The 15,841-nt window shown below is 47.3% G+C and overlaps 1 protein-coding gene across 1 annotated transcript in view; it reads right to left on the minus strand.

Annotated features, from left to right (window-relative positions):
- The window catches only part of DENND5A (DENN domain containing 5A), a gene marked incomplete at its 5' end in the record, with an annotated part of 71,432 nt that overhangs the window by 26,498 nt on the left and 29,093 nt on the right, over window positions 1–15,841 (minus strand). The window contains 5 exons of the mRNA XM_082270516.1: window positions 2,332–2,463; window positions 8,105–8,198; window positions 8,449–8,599; window positions 10,683–10,917; window positions 12,003–12,244. Coding sequence (XP_082126642.1) covers window positions 2,332–2,463; window positions 8,105–8,198; window positions 8,449–8,599; window positions 10,683–10,917; window positions 12,003–12,244 — 854 coding nt within the window. The remainder of the gene's footprint in view (window positions 1–2,331; window positions 2,464–8,104; window positions 8,199–8,448; window positions 8,600–10,682; window positions 10,918–12,002; window positions 12,245–15,841) is intronic.

Genomic DNA, 15,841 nt, shown 5'->3' on the forward strand with positions numbered 1-15,841 from the left:
TCCTAACTGCCTTGGGATCATTCACAAGCACCTCCTGTAAAGTTCTGGGCTGATCCCTCACTTTTATCATGACCATCCTCACCCCATGAGGCAAAATCTAGCATGGAGCTCCAGACCGAGAACAACTGGTGGTTATTTTGTTTTTCCTCCATTTGTGAATAATCGCTCCAACCTTTGTCTCCTTCTCACCAAGCTTCTTGCTGATGGCCTTGAAGGCCCATTCCAATCTTGTGCAGATCTCCAATCTTCTCCCTGATGTCCTTTGACAGCTCTTTGGTCTTCCCATGATGGTGAGGTTTAAATGGAGGAGATTCTGTGGGCGGGTGTCTTCTATACACATAACGAGTTGTCGTTAGGAGCTCCTTCTTACATTGACAGGACTAATCTGTGTACCACATGAGCGCCTACTGTAGCCAGTCTGTGGGAGGCAGAATTATTGTTGGTTGGTAGGGGATCAAATACTTATTTTACTCACTGAACTGCAACTCCATTTGTAACGTGTTTTTCTGGATATTTGGTTAATATTCTGTCTCTATCATATAAAATACACCTATGATAGAAATTATAGACTCTTCATTTCTTTGTAAGTGGGCAAACTTACACAATCTGCATGGATCCAATCATTTTTTTCCCCACTGTATATGGCGCAATACAGGGTTCAAACCCATGCTATCTCAATGAGTACATACAATTATAAGGCTTGAGTCCATAGAGGTAAAGTCCATAAGGGAAGAGAGAGAACCGGAATGATGGGACTTTAAATGAGGCATTTGAAAAAAAAAAGGAGGGAATTTTATTTTGTAACACAAATGAATATAGGATTCTTGTAAACAAATAAATCATGTACATATAGACAATTGCAAAAAATTATAAAAGGACAATATATAACACAATATACACTTGGACCAAGAAACGCGTTGAGCCTACAATTTACTCAGATGCTATATCCGATCTCATTTTATTCCGTTAAATTATGAATTGACAAACATACAGTTTTTATATTGTAATTATTTTTAGAGATCTTATGCAAGATCCTACCCTATTGTACCTATGTTCTCAATATGAAGTGCATATTGTCATTTTATATTTTTTTGCAATTGTCTATATGTACATGATTTATTTGTTTACAAGAATCATATATTCATTTGTGTTAAAAAATAAAATTCCCACTTTTTATTCAATTGCCTCATTTAAAGTCCCATCATTCCGGTTCTCTCTTTTCTTACATATAATAGGGATGGAGGCTATTTAAGTATAATATGTGTGGCAGAGTAGAATTTGTTTAAAGTCCATAAGGGGCCAATCGCAAGCACAACAGAAGGCACCTCCAAGGAGAGTCAGGAATCAATCTCTGAAATACAAACAATGAACACAAGAGGGCGCCAACTAAGTGCAGTATTATGAATAGGTTTTAAGACAGCAGCGAAAGGGACACTCACAGACATGAATCCATATAAAAAAAAATCGCTTGTCAAAAAGACAATCACTGTGGCAGGGATCATTTACTCACAGGAGAGGAGTTTGTTACAGGCCATCCCCTGACAAGACGTCACTTCTGGTTTTGTGCGCCACGGTGGTTCCAGATGACCTCCGGCTTCCTGGTTCCTCCATTGCTGCTGAATGCTGCTATCAAATGACCTCCTGTGAGTGGACGATCCCTACTGCAGTGATTATCTTACTGACAAGCGCTTTTTATATGGATGCATGGCAGAGGTGCACGATTAATCGTTAAAAACAAAAAAAAATGTAAAAAAAAAGAAAAAAAAAAAAATAGAGATCTTGATTCTCTCTCTTGATTCTCTCTCTCCCCCCCCCCCCCACCACTCACCCCTCACGATCTTAAAACCGCATGTCCTTGATTCTTACAGCGCTGCTCTCGGCTAACGCCTTTCAAAAAAAAAAGATCCTCCAAATGTTTATCAAGATTGTGCTGAGCAGAGAACGGACCTCGTCGGGCGGTGCGCCGTGTGAAAGGACCCTTAAGGGGCAGTTCAATTTTAACTAGTTGGTACTTTGTTTGGCACGAGGGTATGTCACGTTACAAAGTCACTGACTGGAGCTCAAGGATGGCTTTTTAAAAATAAAATGCGGAGCTTTTCTGAATACGGATACAGCTGATGTATTTTGGGACATGTAATAATGATGACAGGACCACTTTAAGCACAAGAGCCGCACCACCAAAATAAAGCTTTCCCATAATGCAGAAGCAGGCTCAATTCACCTATAAAGAAGACCCAAAATCAGATATATCCTCTGATGGGAAGTGCATGCGGAATGACCCCCACTGTGTGACTTGTTACAATGATAAGGATGTCAGGATGATAGACGCACCTTATTGCGACACTCCTTTAGCAGACCCTCCACAAACTTCCAGTTGGTCTGGGCGATGACCGAGGGGGAGAGGTTGGAGAGTTTGGGTTGGCGGATGGTGCTCCCCAAATTCCGGGCCTCCTGGATGTATTTCTGGAAATAGAATAATTTTTTAGTTATAACTAGTTGTGGACATTGTGTGCGCAACATGACCAAAAAAACTTCAGTGTGTGTGTGTAGTACATCCTGCCCTTCGACCCAACTGCCACTTCTTCCAACACCTGACTGCCAAATGTCAAAATGACAGCCGAGAGAAGCTGTGTAATTATAGGCAGCTGTAATAGATGCTGCTGTCAAAAAACTGGACAACAGTATTTATAAACATTGATCAGATGAGTGATAGAGAGATACAAAGTAACATTGTATATAAACATTGATCAGACGGGATATAGAGATACAAAGTAACATTGTTTATAAACATTGATCAGACAGGAGATAGAGATACAAAGTAACATTGTTTATAAACATTGATCAGACAGGAGATAGAGAGATACAAAGTATCTATGATGAGTCTATTCCGTTTCATTCTTCTGCAGAGCCAAGGAATGACTTCCACTACAGATGTGACCAAAAGTTTTGAGAACGACACAAATATTTTTTTACGTCTGCTGCTTTAGTGTTCTTAGATCCTTCCTTCAGATGTTTAGGCCTGGGAGACAGGGAAGGCAACACAATGTCTTCATTCAAATCTAAGTCAGAGACAACCTTTGGAAGGAATGATGGACAGGGGTGAAGAACCACCTTCTTTGTGAACCACCAAGGTGAACAAGATAACGCCGTCAATTCTGACACCCTGCGCGCAGAGGTGATCGCCATCAAAAAGGCCACCTTCTGGAACAGCGTAAGCAGGGGAATCTCCCGAAGATTCTCATAAGGAGGCTTCTGAAGAACTGTGAGCACCAAAATGAGGTTCAAGGCAGCAACAGAGACCACACTGGAAGAGCCAAGTGCAGAACTTCCTGAAGAAAAGTATACACCATGGAGTGTGTGGCCAAGGGCTGTTGAAAGAAGATCGCCAAGACCGACACCTGGCCATTGATAGTACTCAAGGTCGGTTTCTGCTAAATCCCCCATTGAAGGAAGGGTCAAGATCTGAGCCAACAAAAAAAAGCGAGGATGACTCACACCACGTAATGTACGTCTTCCACGTACGATGGTAGATATTCCAAGAAGTAGATTTCCTAGCTTTTAACAGCATTGGAATCACAAACCTCTATCCTTCAGCACCTAGTGTTAAACGGCCAAGCCATCAAAGCCAGCAACTGTAAAGCAGGATGAAAGATTGGCCCTTGGGACAGCAGATCCTCCCTGAGAGGAAGCTTCCAAAGCACGTTGGCGACCAGCCACACCAGATCAGCGTACCAAGCCCCGCAAAGCCTGTCCGGGGCCACTAAGATGACCGGAATCCCTATTGCCTCGATCATGTGTAGAAGTCTTGGTGGAAGCTTTAGAGCAGAGAAGGCTTAAATCAGACGATACTGACACCAGGGGGCCACCAGTGCATCTGTGGCATCCACCAGAGGATCCCGTGACCGTGCCACAAACCTCTGCACCTTCCTGTTGAGCCGAGACACCAACAGATTCACCTTGGGGATGCCCCACCAGAGACACAACTGATGAAACACCTCCGGACTAAGGTATTCCACCTGCCAGTTTTCCACCCAGAGAATTTGTACGAAAGACAGAGCTGGAACAAACCGTTCTGCCCACCTTAGAATCCTGGCTACCTCCAGAGCCGCCAGGACACTTCTTGTGCCCCCCTGGTGATTGACATAAGCCACGGCTGTAGCATTGTCCAATTAAATGCCTGAAGATGATCTGTCCAATGTTCCAGGCATAGTCTGATCGTTCAGAGTTCCAGGACATTAATCGATAAGTCTGGAGTCTTCTAGTGTCCAGACCCCCTGAGCAGAGTTTTCGCAGAGGAGGCCTCCCCACCCGGGCAGGCTGGCATCCGTGGTGACCACTGTCCAATACAAGGGGAGGAAGGATTTGCCCAGCCAAAGCGTATGAGAATGAAGCCACCATCAGGGACGCTTTCGTTCTCCGGCTCAGCCAGATCTGATTGTCCAGGGACTGTGGATTCTTGTCCCATTTGCCCAGAATCACAGGGATCTCGTATGGAACTGTGCTAACGGAACCGTCTCAAAAGGTAGACACCATCAGGCCCAGCACCTGCATCCAAGTCCGGAGGGATGACCATCTGCTGGACAGCAGGGGACGAATTGCAGCCTGCAATTTCTGGAGTTTGTCCAGTGGAAGGAGCACTCTGGAGTCAGACCCAGATAGTCCAGCTTTGTGGACGGAACCAGAGCAGACTTCTGAAAAATTCAGAATCCAGCAGAACTCCCTCAGAGTTAGTATGGTAATCTCCAGGTTTTCCACCAGAGCAGTAGGAGACTCTGCTTGCAGAAGGAGGTCATCCAAGTAGCCCAGAACCTCGGTCCCCCGCTGGTGTAACAATGCTAGCACCGGGGTTAATACTTTTGTGAAGACCTGAGGCTAGACCAAAGGGTAAAAGCACAAACTGATAACACTCCTCTCCCACAGGAAAGCGGAGGAAGCGCTGGTGACCGGCACATATTGGAATGTGAAGGTAGGCGTCCTTGATGTCGATAGAAGTGAGAAAATCCCCCTGATGTAGGGACGCCGCCACCATGCGAATGGACTCCATTTGGAACTTCTGTACCCGCACAAAACAGTTTAGCGAAATGAGGTCCAGAATTGGATGTACCTTGTCTTCCTTCCTGGGAACTGTAAACAGGTTTGATTAAAAACCCCAAAAAACGTTTCGAATTTGGAACTGGGACAATCACCCCTTTGAAGTAACAAGTCTTGCACCGCCCCAAAGAGATCCTGTAAGCGATCTGGGGACAAGCACAAGGGAAGAACCTTTCCGAAGGATAAGACCGAAACTCGATCTTGTAGCCAGACCGAATGACTCTGTGGACCAACTTGTCCTTTACCAGGGAGGTTCAGGGATCCGGAAACCAGCAAGACGTCGCCCCACCCCAGATATGGGTGAGGGCGCCCCTTCATGCAGAGGAAGCCTTGTCCGCAGGTCTGGAAGAGCCCGCTCGTGACTTGCCAGACCTGGTCCTCCTGGAACCTCCGGTGGAGGCTCTGAAGGGTTAAGATCCCTTGTCTTGAGACCCTGAGGGACGAAAAGGCCTCTTATGAGCTGAGAAGGATGGCCCCCATCTACGACTGGGCTCCTTGCCCTTGGAAGCCTGAAGAAGAGCAATCTTCCCCCCCTGTGAGGCCCTTAATGATGTCATCCAAGGAAGCTCTGAACAGGCGATCCCCCACAAATGGGAAATCAGATAAGGCCTTCTTAGAAGTCTGATTCGCAGACCAGCATTTCAGCCAGATAATACGCCTTAGAACCACTGAAAAGACAGAGTCTGGAAATCAAAGGAGCCGCATCCAAAAAGGCATCACAGACAAACTGTACCCCTGGACCAATTGATCCACCAGCTCCACAAAGACAGAGGGAAGCTGTTCCCCCTCAAGGTCCCGGTGTAAAAGTTTAGCCCACTCGGTCAGAGTTTGCGAAACCAGGGAAATAGTAAAAACCGGCCTAATTGCCCAATCAGCCACAGTGAACATATGGCACGCATCAGAGTCTCCGACCTATCAGCCGGCTCTTTAAAGGCCAGGGACTCCTCAACCGGAATTAAAGTGGCTTTATTTAACCTGGAAAACAGCGAATCCACTACAGGCGGGACGGTCCACTTTTTAAGCAGAAAATCCTCATAAGGATACCGCATCGAAAAAACGCTTAGGGAACGCAAAATTGCGTTTTGGACAACCCCAGTGTTTAGGGACAATATTATTAAAGTAAGCAGGAAAGGGGAACACCCTCGCCGCCTTGGAGGGCCTGTGGGGGCCAAAAGGGACCAGCGCTTCCAACGCAGCATCAACCGCATCCTCCATCTTGAAATATTCACGCACTGACACAATCAGCGCATCCACCAGCGCTTTTCATGCGTGGATAGAGGAGCAGAGGAATCATCCTCACTATCTGAGCACGCAGGGTGCGTGGACGCAGATCCAGAATGGTAACTTGCATCGGCAGAGGCCGAATCAGATTCATGATCTGATGAGACAGAGGAAAAAACGGGAAGACAGGGGACACTTTTTGCTAGCTTTTTTTCCCAGTACCAAATCCACCTTGGACACCAAGGACTCCAGGACTGCCGTCAGTGCAGTAAGGGATTGTAGGGACCCGGTGTGGAAATGTACTGCAGGGACTCCATTAGAGAAGAGGGGGGACCCACAGAAAAAAAGTGTAAAACACTGCTAGGGACACCCCTGCCACAGGGCCACAGGGCCCAGCACAGAGCACTACCTCTGCTATCGCAGACAGAGGGAGAGAAAACCCCACAAAAAGACTCACCACCACCGATCAGGCACTTACAGCACCACGCAAACTGCACACCATGCAGTGATCAGGAAGAGAAAGATCCAGGAGTCAGCACTAGAAGATGAGGAGGGGCTCCCACCGCCGAATCACCGTCATTTAGCATCAAAAACATTACCGCCGATATTTTCAATGAGAAAACCACAAGAAAATGGCTGCCTTGGCTACACAAACATGGCCGCCAATCTACAACAAAAGACCACAAGAAAACGGGGGCATCACGCAGCTCCCGGGGGCCCAGGTGGAACCATAGGAGCACCGAATATGATCCCAGAAGGAAGGGGAGCCCTGGCAGGAGCCCCCACCAGATACAGCCCCCTCCCCAAAGGTTGATCGTCCAGGCGCTAGTGGTGCGCTCCCCCCCCCCACCCCTATTGCTAGCTTGACACCCCAGACCGACCTAAAAGGTATGGCCACCCCATGAGAGGGGGGGGTGTGGGCAGATGGGGTGTAACAGGTCCACAGAGGACCACCGAGAAGGAGGGGGGGGACACTGCATGGGAAGGAGGGGAACCCGGGGGGTCCGACCCGTTCAAGGGAGAGGGCTCACGTCCACCCCAAAAAACCTCCAGGGTTAGAGAAGGACAGCTACTTACCATACCAGGAACAGGGTGGGCACCACTCCTAACAGACCACTGCTCCATTGGAGTAAGGGGGGGCCGAGGCCGGGAGGAGCGTTGCGACTCGGGCTGAGGCCGGGAGGAGCGTTGCGACTCGGGCCCAAGCCAGGTCGTATATGCCCTCGCAAGACGTTTAACTGGCAGGCCAGCCCCGTTCAGTAGGGCTATGTTGCGGCCGACCTAGTGCGGAGCTGAGGCCTGCACACGCTCGCTGGCCATTGCCCAGTCTGGCAGTTGATTGTAGATTCTCACAGGAACAAAATAAAACCGATAGGAAAAAAATTAAATTCAAAAAGAAAAAATTGCCAGGACCAGAGATCCCAGCAAGTAACCAGGTCCTTACTTCTGACTAGGCAGAAAAAAAACTGTGCCTATAGCTGAGTGTGGGAGTATACTCCCTGGGACTGCCCATAGTTTTTTCCTGTCTACCGTCCTACTCCTGTAGGGGGCAGTATAACCCAACCGTCAAGAAGATAAGGCGCTGTGTCCGTCAATGAACAAATAAGAAAGTGCTATTTTATTATTGACAAAGTGATAGGAGTGGCTATGGGGTATTTTTTGGATCACATGAAAGTTCTCTGGTATAAACAATTCTGCAAACCCTTTGTATATTACCCCCCCTCCTCCCCCCCAATGAACTGACAGCTGTGAAAAGAACTACAAGTCTCAGCATGTTTACCTCAGCACTCACCTCCCTCTGATCATTGTCAAGTCTGAGGTGCTCGGTGTGCTGCTTCTGTCTGTCCTTCCTCCGCCACTGCGCTGGGGCGTTACGCTTCGTCCACCTGCAGGTTATACAAAAAATAAAATAAATAAAATCACCTGTTCTATTGGACAGGTGGCAGTAGAGAGCGCAGGAAATATTCCAGGACATGAGTTTTCCAGAATGATAGATGACAAGTGCAATAAGAACTGACTGTGCTGCACCACATTCACCATTAAGATCGGGGCTGTGCAGGAAGATGACAAGTGGGGAACGAAGGGTTGAATCTCATTGGTGGAGACGAGGTAATATACATGGTGTGCTGGTCTTACTTGTTAGTGGCCGGTCCCGTGGATAGGACATCAGACTGGAGTTTAGGGAAGAACCCCGGCTCGTACTTCCCCTGCCCAATCTTCATGTCCAGGAGATGGGGGTGGATGGCGGTGTGGTCAATCTTGGAGAGTCGCTGCTCTATGGCCTTTACTGCAAGAGACACACAATTATATTACAGAGAACCTGTCAGTATAGGTATATACAGGGCAAAAAAGGGCAGCTGCCCCAGGCCCAGTCAATGCTGTGGAGCCCAAGGAAGCTGCCCCTTCAGCCCGTGCTGCCTACAAATAATTGATGTGTATTTCGGGGGACCCAAAGAAAAAATGTTTGCTCAGGGTCCAATCAATATTAAAGACGGCACTGGGTATATGGTTCTTAACTATTCCATACTGGGCCTATTCTTGCACGCCTCCCTACATGTAAAAATCATCATTTTTTTTGTTAGAAAATGAATCAGAACCCCAAACCTTACACGTGTTTTTTCAGCAGAGACCCCTAGGGAATAAAATGGTGGTCGTTACAACTTTGTGTCCAATGGTATTTGCACAGCAATTTTTAAAATGCCTTCTTTTGGGGGGAAAAAAAAAAAAAACAGAAAACAGTAAAAGTTAGCCCAATTTGTTTTATAATGTGAAAGATGATGTTACGCCAAGATACCTAATACTGTATGTCACTCAAGGAATGGTGCCAAACTTCGGTACCTAAAAATCTCCATAGGCGACACTTTAAAATTTGTACAGGTTACCAGTTTAGATAGGAGGTCTAGTGCTAGAATTATTGCCCTCGCTCTAACGTTTTTTTTTTTTTTTCGTTTTTTTTTAGAAAAAAATATATATAAAACTGCGCTTGCAAAAACAAGCAGCAACAATATGCGTGCCAACACAAGTAAACAATAAAATCAGAAAAGTTGCGCTAAATCTAACGTTACAATTCATAAATTGCATTCAAAAATCACTCCAAAGACATGCTGGTAGGTTAATTGGATCCTGTATAAAAAAATTGGCCCTGTGTATGTATGTGAGTTAGGGACCTTAGATTGTAAGCTCCTTGAGGGCAGGCAGGGGCTGATGTGAATGTACAATGTATATGTAAAGCGCTGCGTAAATTGACAGCGCTATATAAGAACCTGAAATAAATAAGTAATAATAATAAAAATCGTAGTGAAAAAATGTCCATATTTCTAAATAAGTAACACCAGTGAAGTGAAGAGTATCTCCAATTGTATTCCTCCCACAGATGTGCAATGATATCACCCGAAGTGAAAATCCACCCACATAAGATGGCCTCTTACTGTAACACAGAGACCTTTAAAGGTTAAAAACGCCTGTGATGTAACCCCATCAGGGCCCCTAATAACGAGGAGACGCAGGTAATGATCCTAGAGATGATATCCACACGTCCACCACCACATTCATATAGATGTAATATCCAATGAAAAGCAATAAAACTCGCCATAGTATAAAACCTCATTGATTTATTATAAGTATAAAATTTGCAATTACAGCAGATCCATAAAAACAGCGCATGTAAAGGAGCATTAGATGCCGGCCGGCACATCTAATCCAGTGTTTTTCAACTCCGGCCACACTAACAGGCCAGATTTTAAGTATTACCTTGGGGAGATGCAGACTAGAATACGGCAATCACCGAGCAGCAAATGATATCACCTGTGATGTATTTCAGTTTTCTTGCAAACCTGGCCTGTTAGTGTGCCCTGAGGACCGGAGTTGAAAAACACTGATCTAATCCACCCGTCCTTCCGGGACACTGTACGTGGTGACGTCAGCACGTCGCAACCCAGCACATTTTGTCACAGAAAAAAGGATATCAATTTTATTTGGGTACACATATATATATATATATATATATATATATATATATATATATATATACACACACGTATATACATACACACATTATATATATATATATATATATATATATATATATATATATATATATATATATATATATATATATATATTTATTTTATTTTTTTGAGGGAGGGTTATGAGTATTTTTCTAGAAAAAAATACAGATTTTAACAATAAGTGCCAGAAAAGGCGGGTCTTCAAGTGGTTAGAACAAACCAGCAATGGCTGCTCCCCGATCTGAAAATACGGATTCTTATCCTGGTGTGATATCTTTGTGAATGGAGCCTCTTCTCATTGGTGCTCGTCTTCCCGTGTGTCACTACAAGTAAACCCCCCCCCCCCTCCAGTGTGCTCCATACCTGCGTCCTCAATGGTGGTGCATTTCTGGTACATGGAGGTGCGCAGCGTCGGAGTCCTGACGTTCAGCTGCCGGATCTTGTCCACTCGGCAGTCGAAGACTCGTAAGACGGGATCTTTGTCGTCCTCATCGTGACACATGATCTTGTTGTCGATGAAAGAGGCGAACATCTGCGTTTCCAGGAACCGCGAGAGGAACGGAAGGTACGGCTCCGGCTGATCAGAGAGGAAAGACGCCTGGGGGGGGGGGGGGGGGGGGAGAATGACATTATGTCATGAGAAAGCCAATTCCCCAAAGAACCAATGCAACAGCTTAAAGTGGACCTATTCAAGTGAAATACATGTGCATTATTTTTTCCACATGAATTATTATCTAGTATATGATATTTCTGTTAAAGAACTAGTTGATGATGTGTCTTTTCTTATATTTGTAGTGACCTATGTGAAACCTATGTGCAAATACCCCTGAAGAAGTCACAAGGCGAAACGCGTCGGATAGTGTCCCGCCCCCTTGAGTCCCGCCATCTGGGTTCCTTGGTTGATTGTCATTGGGGCAGTACCCCCAAGCTTCCCATATCTTTATTTCTTGAAAGAGGGGGTTGCACAATGGGTTACGGAATTTGTTCTATGTGACTTATGATGTTTATTGTTCCTATATTTAATATCTCTATCAATTGAAGAATTGTTTAACCTATATATTCAATAAAGTCTTTAAGTTTTATCTAGTTGTGATTTATTAGTACCTGACGGGTACACACCTTTAAAGTCCCGGTTTTCCTTCTTTTTATACATTTCTTTCACATCTTCCAGGGACAGACACATGCGGTTTGGTTGATGGTTTTCCTACTCTATATGGTTTTATATTTGTTATGCTATGTGCTTTTATTTGTCCTTTGTATAATCAATAAAACGTTGTGATTTTTACCATTGGTGCCTAAAAGTCCATGTTGCTCTAGCTTCTATCTAAAGTCATTAACTGGATTTCAAGGATGACTTATTTATGAAGGTGGAGCTTTTTACTGAGGTGGAGCTTTTTACGAAGGTGGAGCTTTTTACGAAGGTGGAGCTTTTTACGAAGGTGGAGCTTTTTACGAAGGTGGAGCTTTTTACGAAGGTGGAGCTTTTTACGAAGGTGGAGCTTTTTACGAAGGTGGAGCTTTTTACGAAGGTGGAGCTTTTTACGAAGGTGGAGCTTTTTACGAAGGTGGTTGCCGTTTATTGACCGGTAAGGAATTTATTAAGGTAGACTTGAGAAGTTACGGACAGATCAACATTTATGTTCCAGTGTGATCACATTTTACTCCACCGCCAACTGCTCTTACCTTGTCAAAGTTCTGCATCTGCTCGCGGTTGTTGAACCAGGACTCCTTGTCTTGGCTGGGCTGGATAACGAAAACCTCGTAGTCGGCAAACATCTGCGTGAAGCGATTGGCAAACACCTCCCGGGTGTGGATGTTGAGTTGGTGAACTCTGAGTTCTTCCTCATCACACTGGAATTTTGTGTCCTTCTTGCTGGGGGATTCGATCTGAACCTCCACCTGCAGCCCAGAGAGAAAGTCATCAGATCAATCCATACAGAAAATACCGGTCCTTAGATCTTATGGAGAGTCAGATGGTTCCAGCATAAATGGAGGGAGGAAGCAAGGAGCTCAGAGATTACAGATCTTTATGTTCAGGCTGTATACACATCAGACTGATATCAGAGGATCCTGGCACTGAAAGAGCCCGTCACCATCAGTGTGATCGAGAGGACATGTTCATTGTCCAACTCCCGGCCACAGATTTGTCAGTGAAAGTGTTCATCAGTTAATGTGAAATACTTATAGGCTTATTATGGGGGGCTCTCTATGGGGATTAAGAGGGTAAATGGCACAGAGACAAGGGAGAAAAAGGGGCAAGGAGGAACTGGAGAAAGAGGATAAGTTAAGGAGAAGGAGGAGGCGAGGGAGAAAAAAGGAGGAGGCGAGGGAGAAAAAAGGAGGAGGCGAGGGAGAAAAAAGGAGGAGGCGAGGGAGAAAAAAGGAGGAGGCGAGGGAGAAAAAAGGAGGAGGGGAGGGAGAAAAAAGGAGGAGGGGAGGGAGAAAAAAAGGAGGAGGCGAGGGAGAAAAAAGGAGGAGGCGAGAGAGAAAAAAGGAGGAGGCGAGAGAGAAAAAAGGAGGAGGCGAGAGAGAAAAAAGGAGGAGGCGAGAGAGAAAAAAGGAGGAGGCGAGAGAGAAAAAAAGGAGGAGGCGAGAGAGAAAAAAGGAGGAGGCGAGGGAGAAAAAAGGAGGAGGCGAGGGAGAAAAAAGGAGGCGGCGAGAGAGAAAAAAGGAGGCGGCGAGAGAGAAAAAAGGAGGCGGCGAGAGAGAAAAAAGGAGGCGGCGAGAGAGAAAAAAGGAGGCGGCGAGGGAGAAAAAAGGAAGCGGCGAGGGAGAGAAGGAGGCGGCGAGGGGGAGAAGGAGGCGGCGAGGGGGAGGAGGCGGTGGCTAGGGGGAGAAGGAGGAGGCGGGGGAGCAAAAGAAGGCGAAGGAGGAGCAAAATAAGGTGAAGGAGGAGCAAAATAAGGCAAAGGAGGAGCAAAAGAAGGCGAAGTAGGAGCAAAATAAGGCGAAGGAGGAGCAAAAGAAGGTGAAGGAGGAGGTGGTGGTGTAGGTGAAGGTAGTGAAGGAAAAGAAGAAGGTTAAGGAGAAGGAAAAAGGAAAATAGAGAAAGAATGAGGAGGAGGAGAAGGAGGATAAGAAGGAGGTGAAGGAGAAGTAGAAAGAGAAGGAAAAGGAAAAGAAGTAGAAAGAGAAGAAGAAGATGTTGAAGAAGGAGAGGGAGGAGAAAGAGATAGGAGGAGGAGAAGGAAAAAGGAAAATAAGGCGGATGAGGGGGAGAAGGAAAAGGAGGATGAGGGGGTAAAGGGCACAAGGGAGACAAGACGACAAAGGAAACAGGGGAAGCGAGGAAAAGAAGGAGGAGGAGGATGAGGAGGAGAAGGACGAGGAGGAGAAGGACAAGTAGAATAAGGAGAGGAAAAAAAAAGGAGGAAAAAGGAGAAGGAGGGGAATAAGGAGGGGGATAAGGAGGAGGAGGGGGATAAGGAGGAGGAGGAGAAGGAGGGGGAGAAGGAGGAGGAGAAGGATGGGGATAAGGAGGAGGAGAAGGATGGGGATAAGGAGGAGGAGAAGGATGGGGATAAGGAGGAGGAGAAGGGGGGGGTAAGGAGGAGGAGAAGGGGGGGTGAGGAGGAGGAGGAGGAGAAGGGGGGGTGAGGAGGAGGAGGAGAAGGGGGGGGTGAGGAGGAGGAGGAGAAGGGGGGGGGGTGAGGAGGAGGAGGAGAAGGGGGGGGTGAGGAGGAGGAGGAGAAGGGGGGGTGAGGAGGAGAAGGGGGGGGTGAGGAGGAGAAGGGGGGGTGAGAAGGAGGAGGAGAAGGATGGGGATAAGGAGGAGGAGAAGGGGGGGGGTGAGGAGGAGGAGGAGAAGGGGGGGGGGTGAGGAGGAGGAGGAGAAGGGGGGGGGAGGAGGAGGAGAAGGGGGGGGTGAGGAGGAGGAGAAGGGGGGGTGAGGAGGAGGAGGAGGAGAAGGGGGGGTGAGGAGGAGGAGGAGGAGAAGAGGGGGGGTGAGGAGGAGAAGGGGGGGGTGAGGAGGAGAAGGGGGGGTGAGGAGGAGAAGGGGGGGTGAGGAGGAGAAGGGGGGGTGAGGAGGAGAAGGGGGGGTGAGGAGGAGAAGGATGGGGATAAGGAGGAGGAGAAGGATGGGGATAAGGAGGAGGAGAAGGATGGGGATAAGGAGGAGGAGAAGGATGGGGATAAGGAGGAGGAGAAGGATGGGGATAAGGAGGGAGGAGAAGGATGGGGATAAGGAGGAGGAGAAGGATGGGGATAAGGAGGAGGAGAAGGATGGGGATAAGGAGGAGGAGAAGGATGGGGGTGAGGAGGAGGAGAAGGATGGGGGTGAGGAGGAGGAGAGGGGGGGGGTGAGGAGGAGGAGGAGAAGGGGGGGGGTGAGGAGGAGGAGGAGAGGGGGGGGGTGAGGAGGAGGAGGAGAAGGGGGGGGGTGAGGAGGAGGAGGAGAAGGGGGGGGGGGGGGTGAGGAGGGAAGGGGGGGTGAGGAGGAGAAGAGGGGGGGTGAGGAGGAGAAGGGGGGGTGAGGAGGAGGAGAAGGGGGGGTGAGGAGGAGGAGAAGGGGGGGTGAGGAGGAGGAGAAGGGGGGGTGAGGAGGAGGAGAAGGGGGGGTGAGGAGGAGGAGAAGAGGGGGTGAGGAGGAGGAGAAGAGGGGGTGAGGAGGAGGAGAAGAGGGGGTGAGGAGGAGGAGAAGAGGGGGTGAGGAGGAGGAGAAGGGGGGTGAGGAGGAGGAGAAGAGGGGGTGAGGAGGAGGAGAAGGGGGATACGTTTTGTCAGTTAATACCCTTAGTTTTTGGGTTACTCAGTAACACTAAAAAGGTGATGCTGTGATCTCGGGTCATGGCCCAGAACACAGCATCATTGGGACACAGGACAGATGTGGGACTTTTGGCAAATCCGGGACAGTTGGCAACTATGACATAGCAAAGGTTTTTTCGTATAAACCGGTTTTATGCATATAATTCCATAGGGGTACAGAGACCCCCTATAATAAGCCTATAAGTATTTCACAGTAAAAGATGAACACTTCAGTGCTTAGATCAGAACGTAATCCCAGTGAACGTCTGCCATACATTTCTTGCATAAGTCAGCATTAAAATCAATCACATTAAAAGTTGGGTAAAAATAAATGCCTTCCTTGTCAATAAAGAGGAAGTAAACTCCCCAATATACTCACCTCCACCTGCCAGCGAATGCAGTGGTTACATCCCTCGCTGCAGTCATCTTCTTCCCAGGTGCCAGGCTGTCAGCCTCTTTATTGGTCGGAGGAGGATGATGTCATCCCTCTATGTGCACGAGGGTCAGTCATTCCAGCACAGCCAGAGTTTGTTGGGAACGCACGCTGAGCTGCGCATGCACAGCTTAGTATATGTTTAGCAGAAAACTGTGTAACATTGGAGAAGAGACATAGCAGGTCTCTTTTGTAATAAAGAGCTGTCTGATCACAGTTTTCTGATAGTTAGGTTTGGTTCCAATTGAAACAAAAAAATTGTGCTCCAGAGGCCCTTTGAGCCCAGGCCATGTGGTTTGTGGCTATCAGGAACATTGCAGAGGTTTCACATTATTAAAGAGAG

The sequence above is a fragment of the Pelophylax lessonae genome (assembly GCF_965119305.1).
Source record: "Pelophylax lessonae genome assembly, chromosome: 10".
Taxonomy (NCBI): Eukaryota; Metazoa; Chordata; class Amphibia; order Anura; family Ranidae; genus Pelophylax; species Pelophylax lessonae.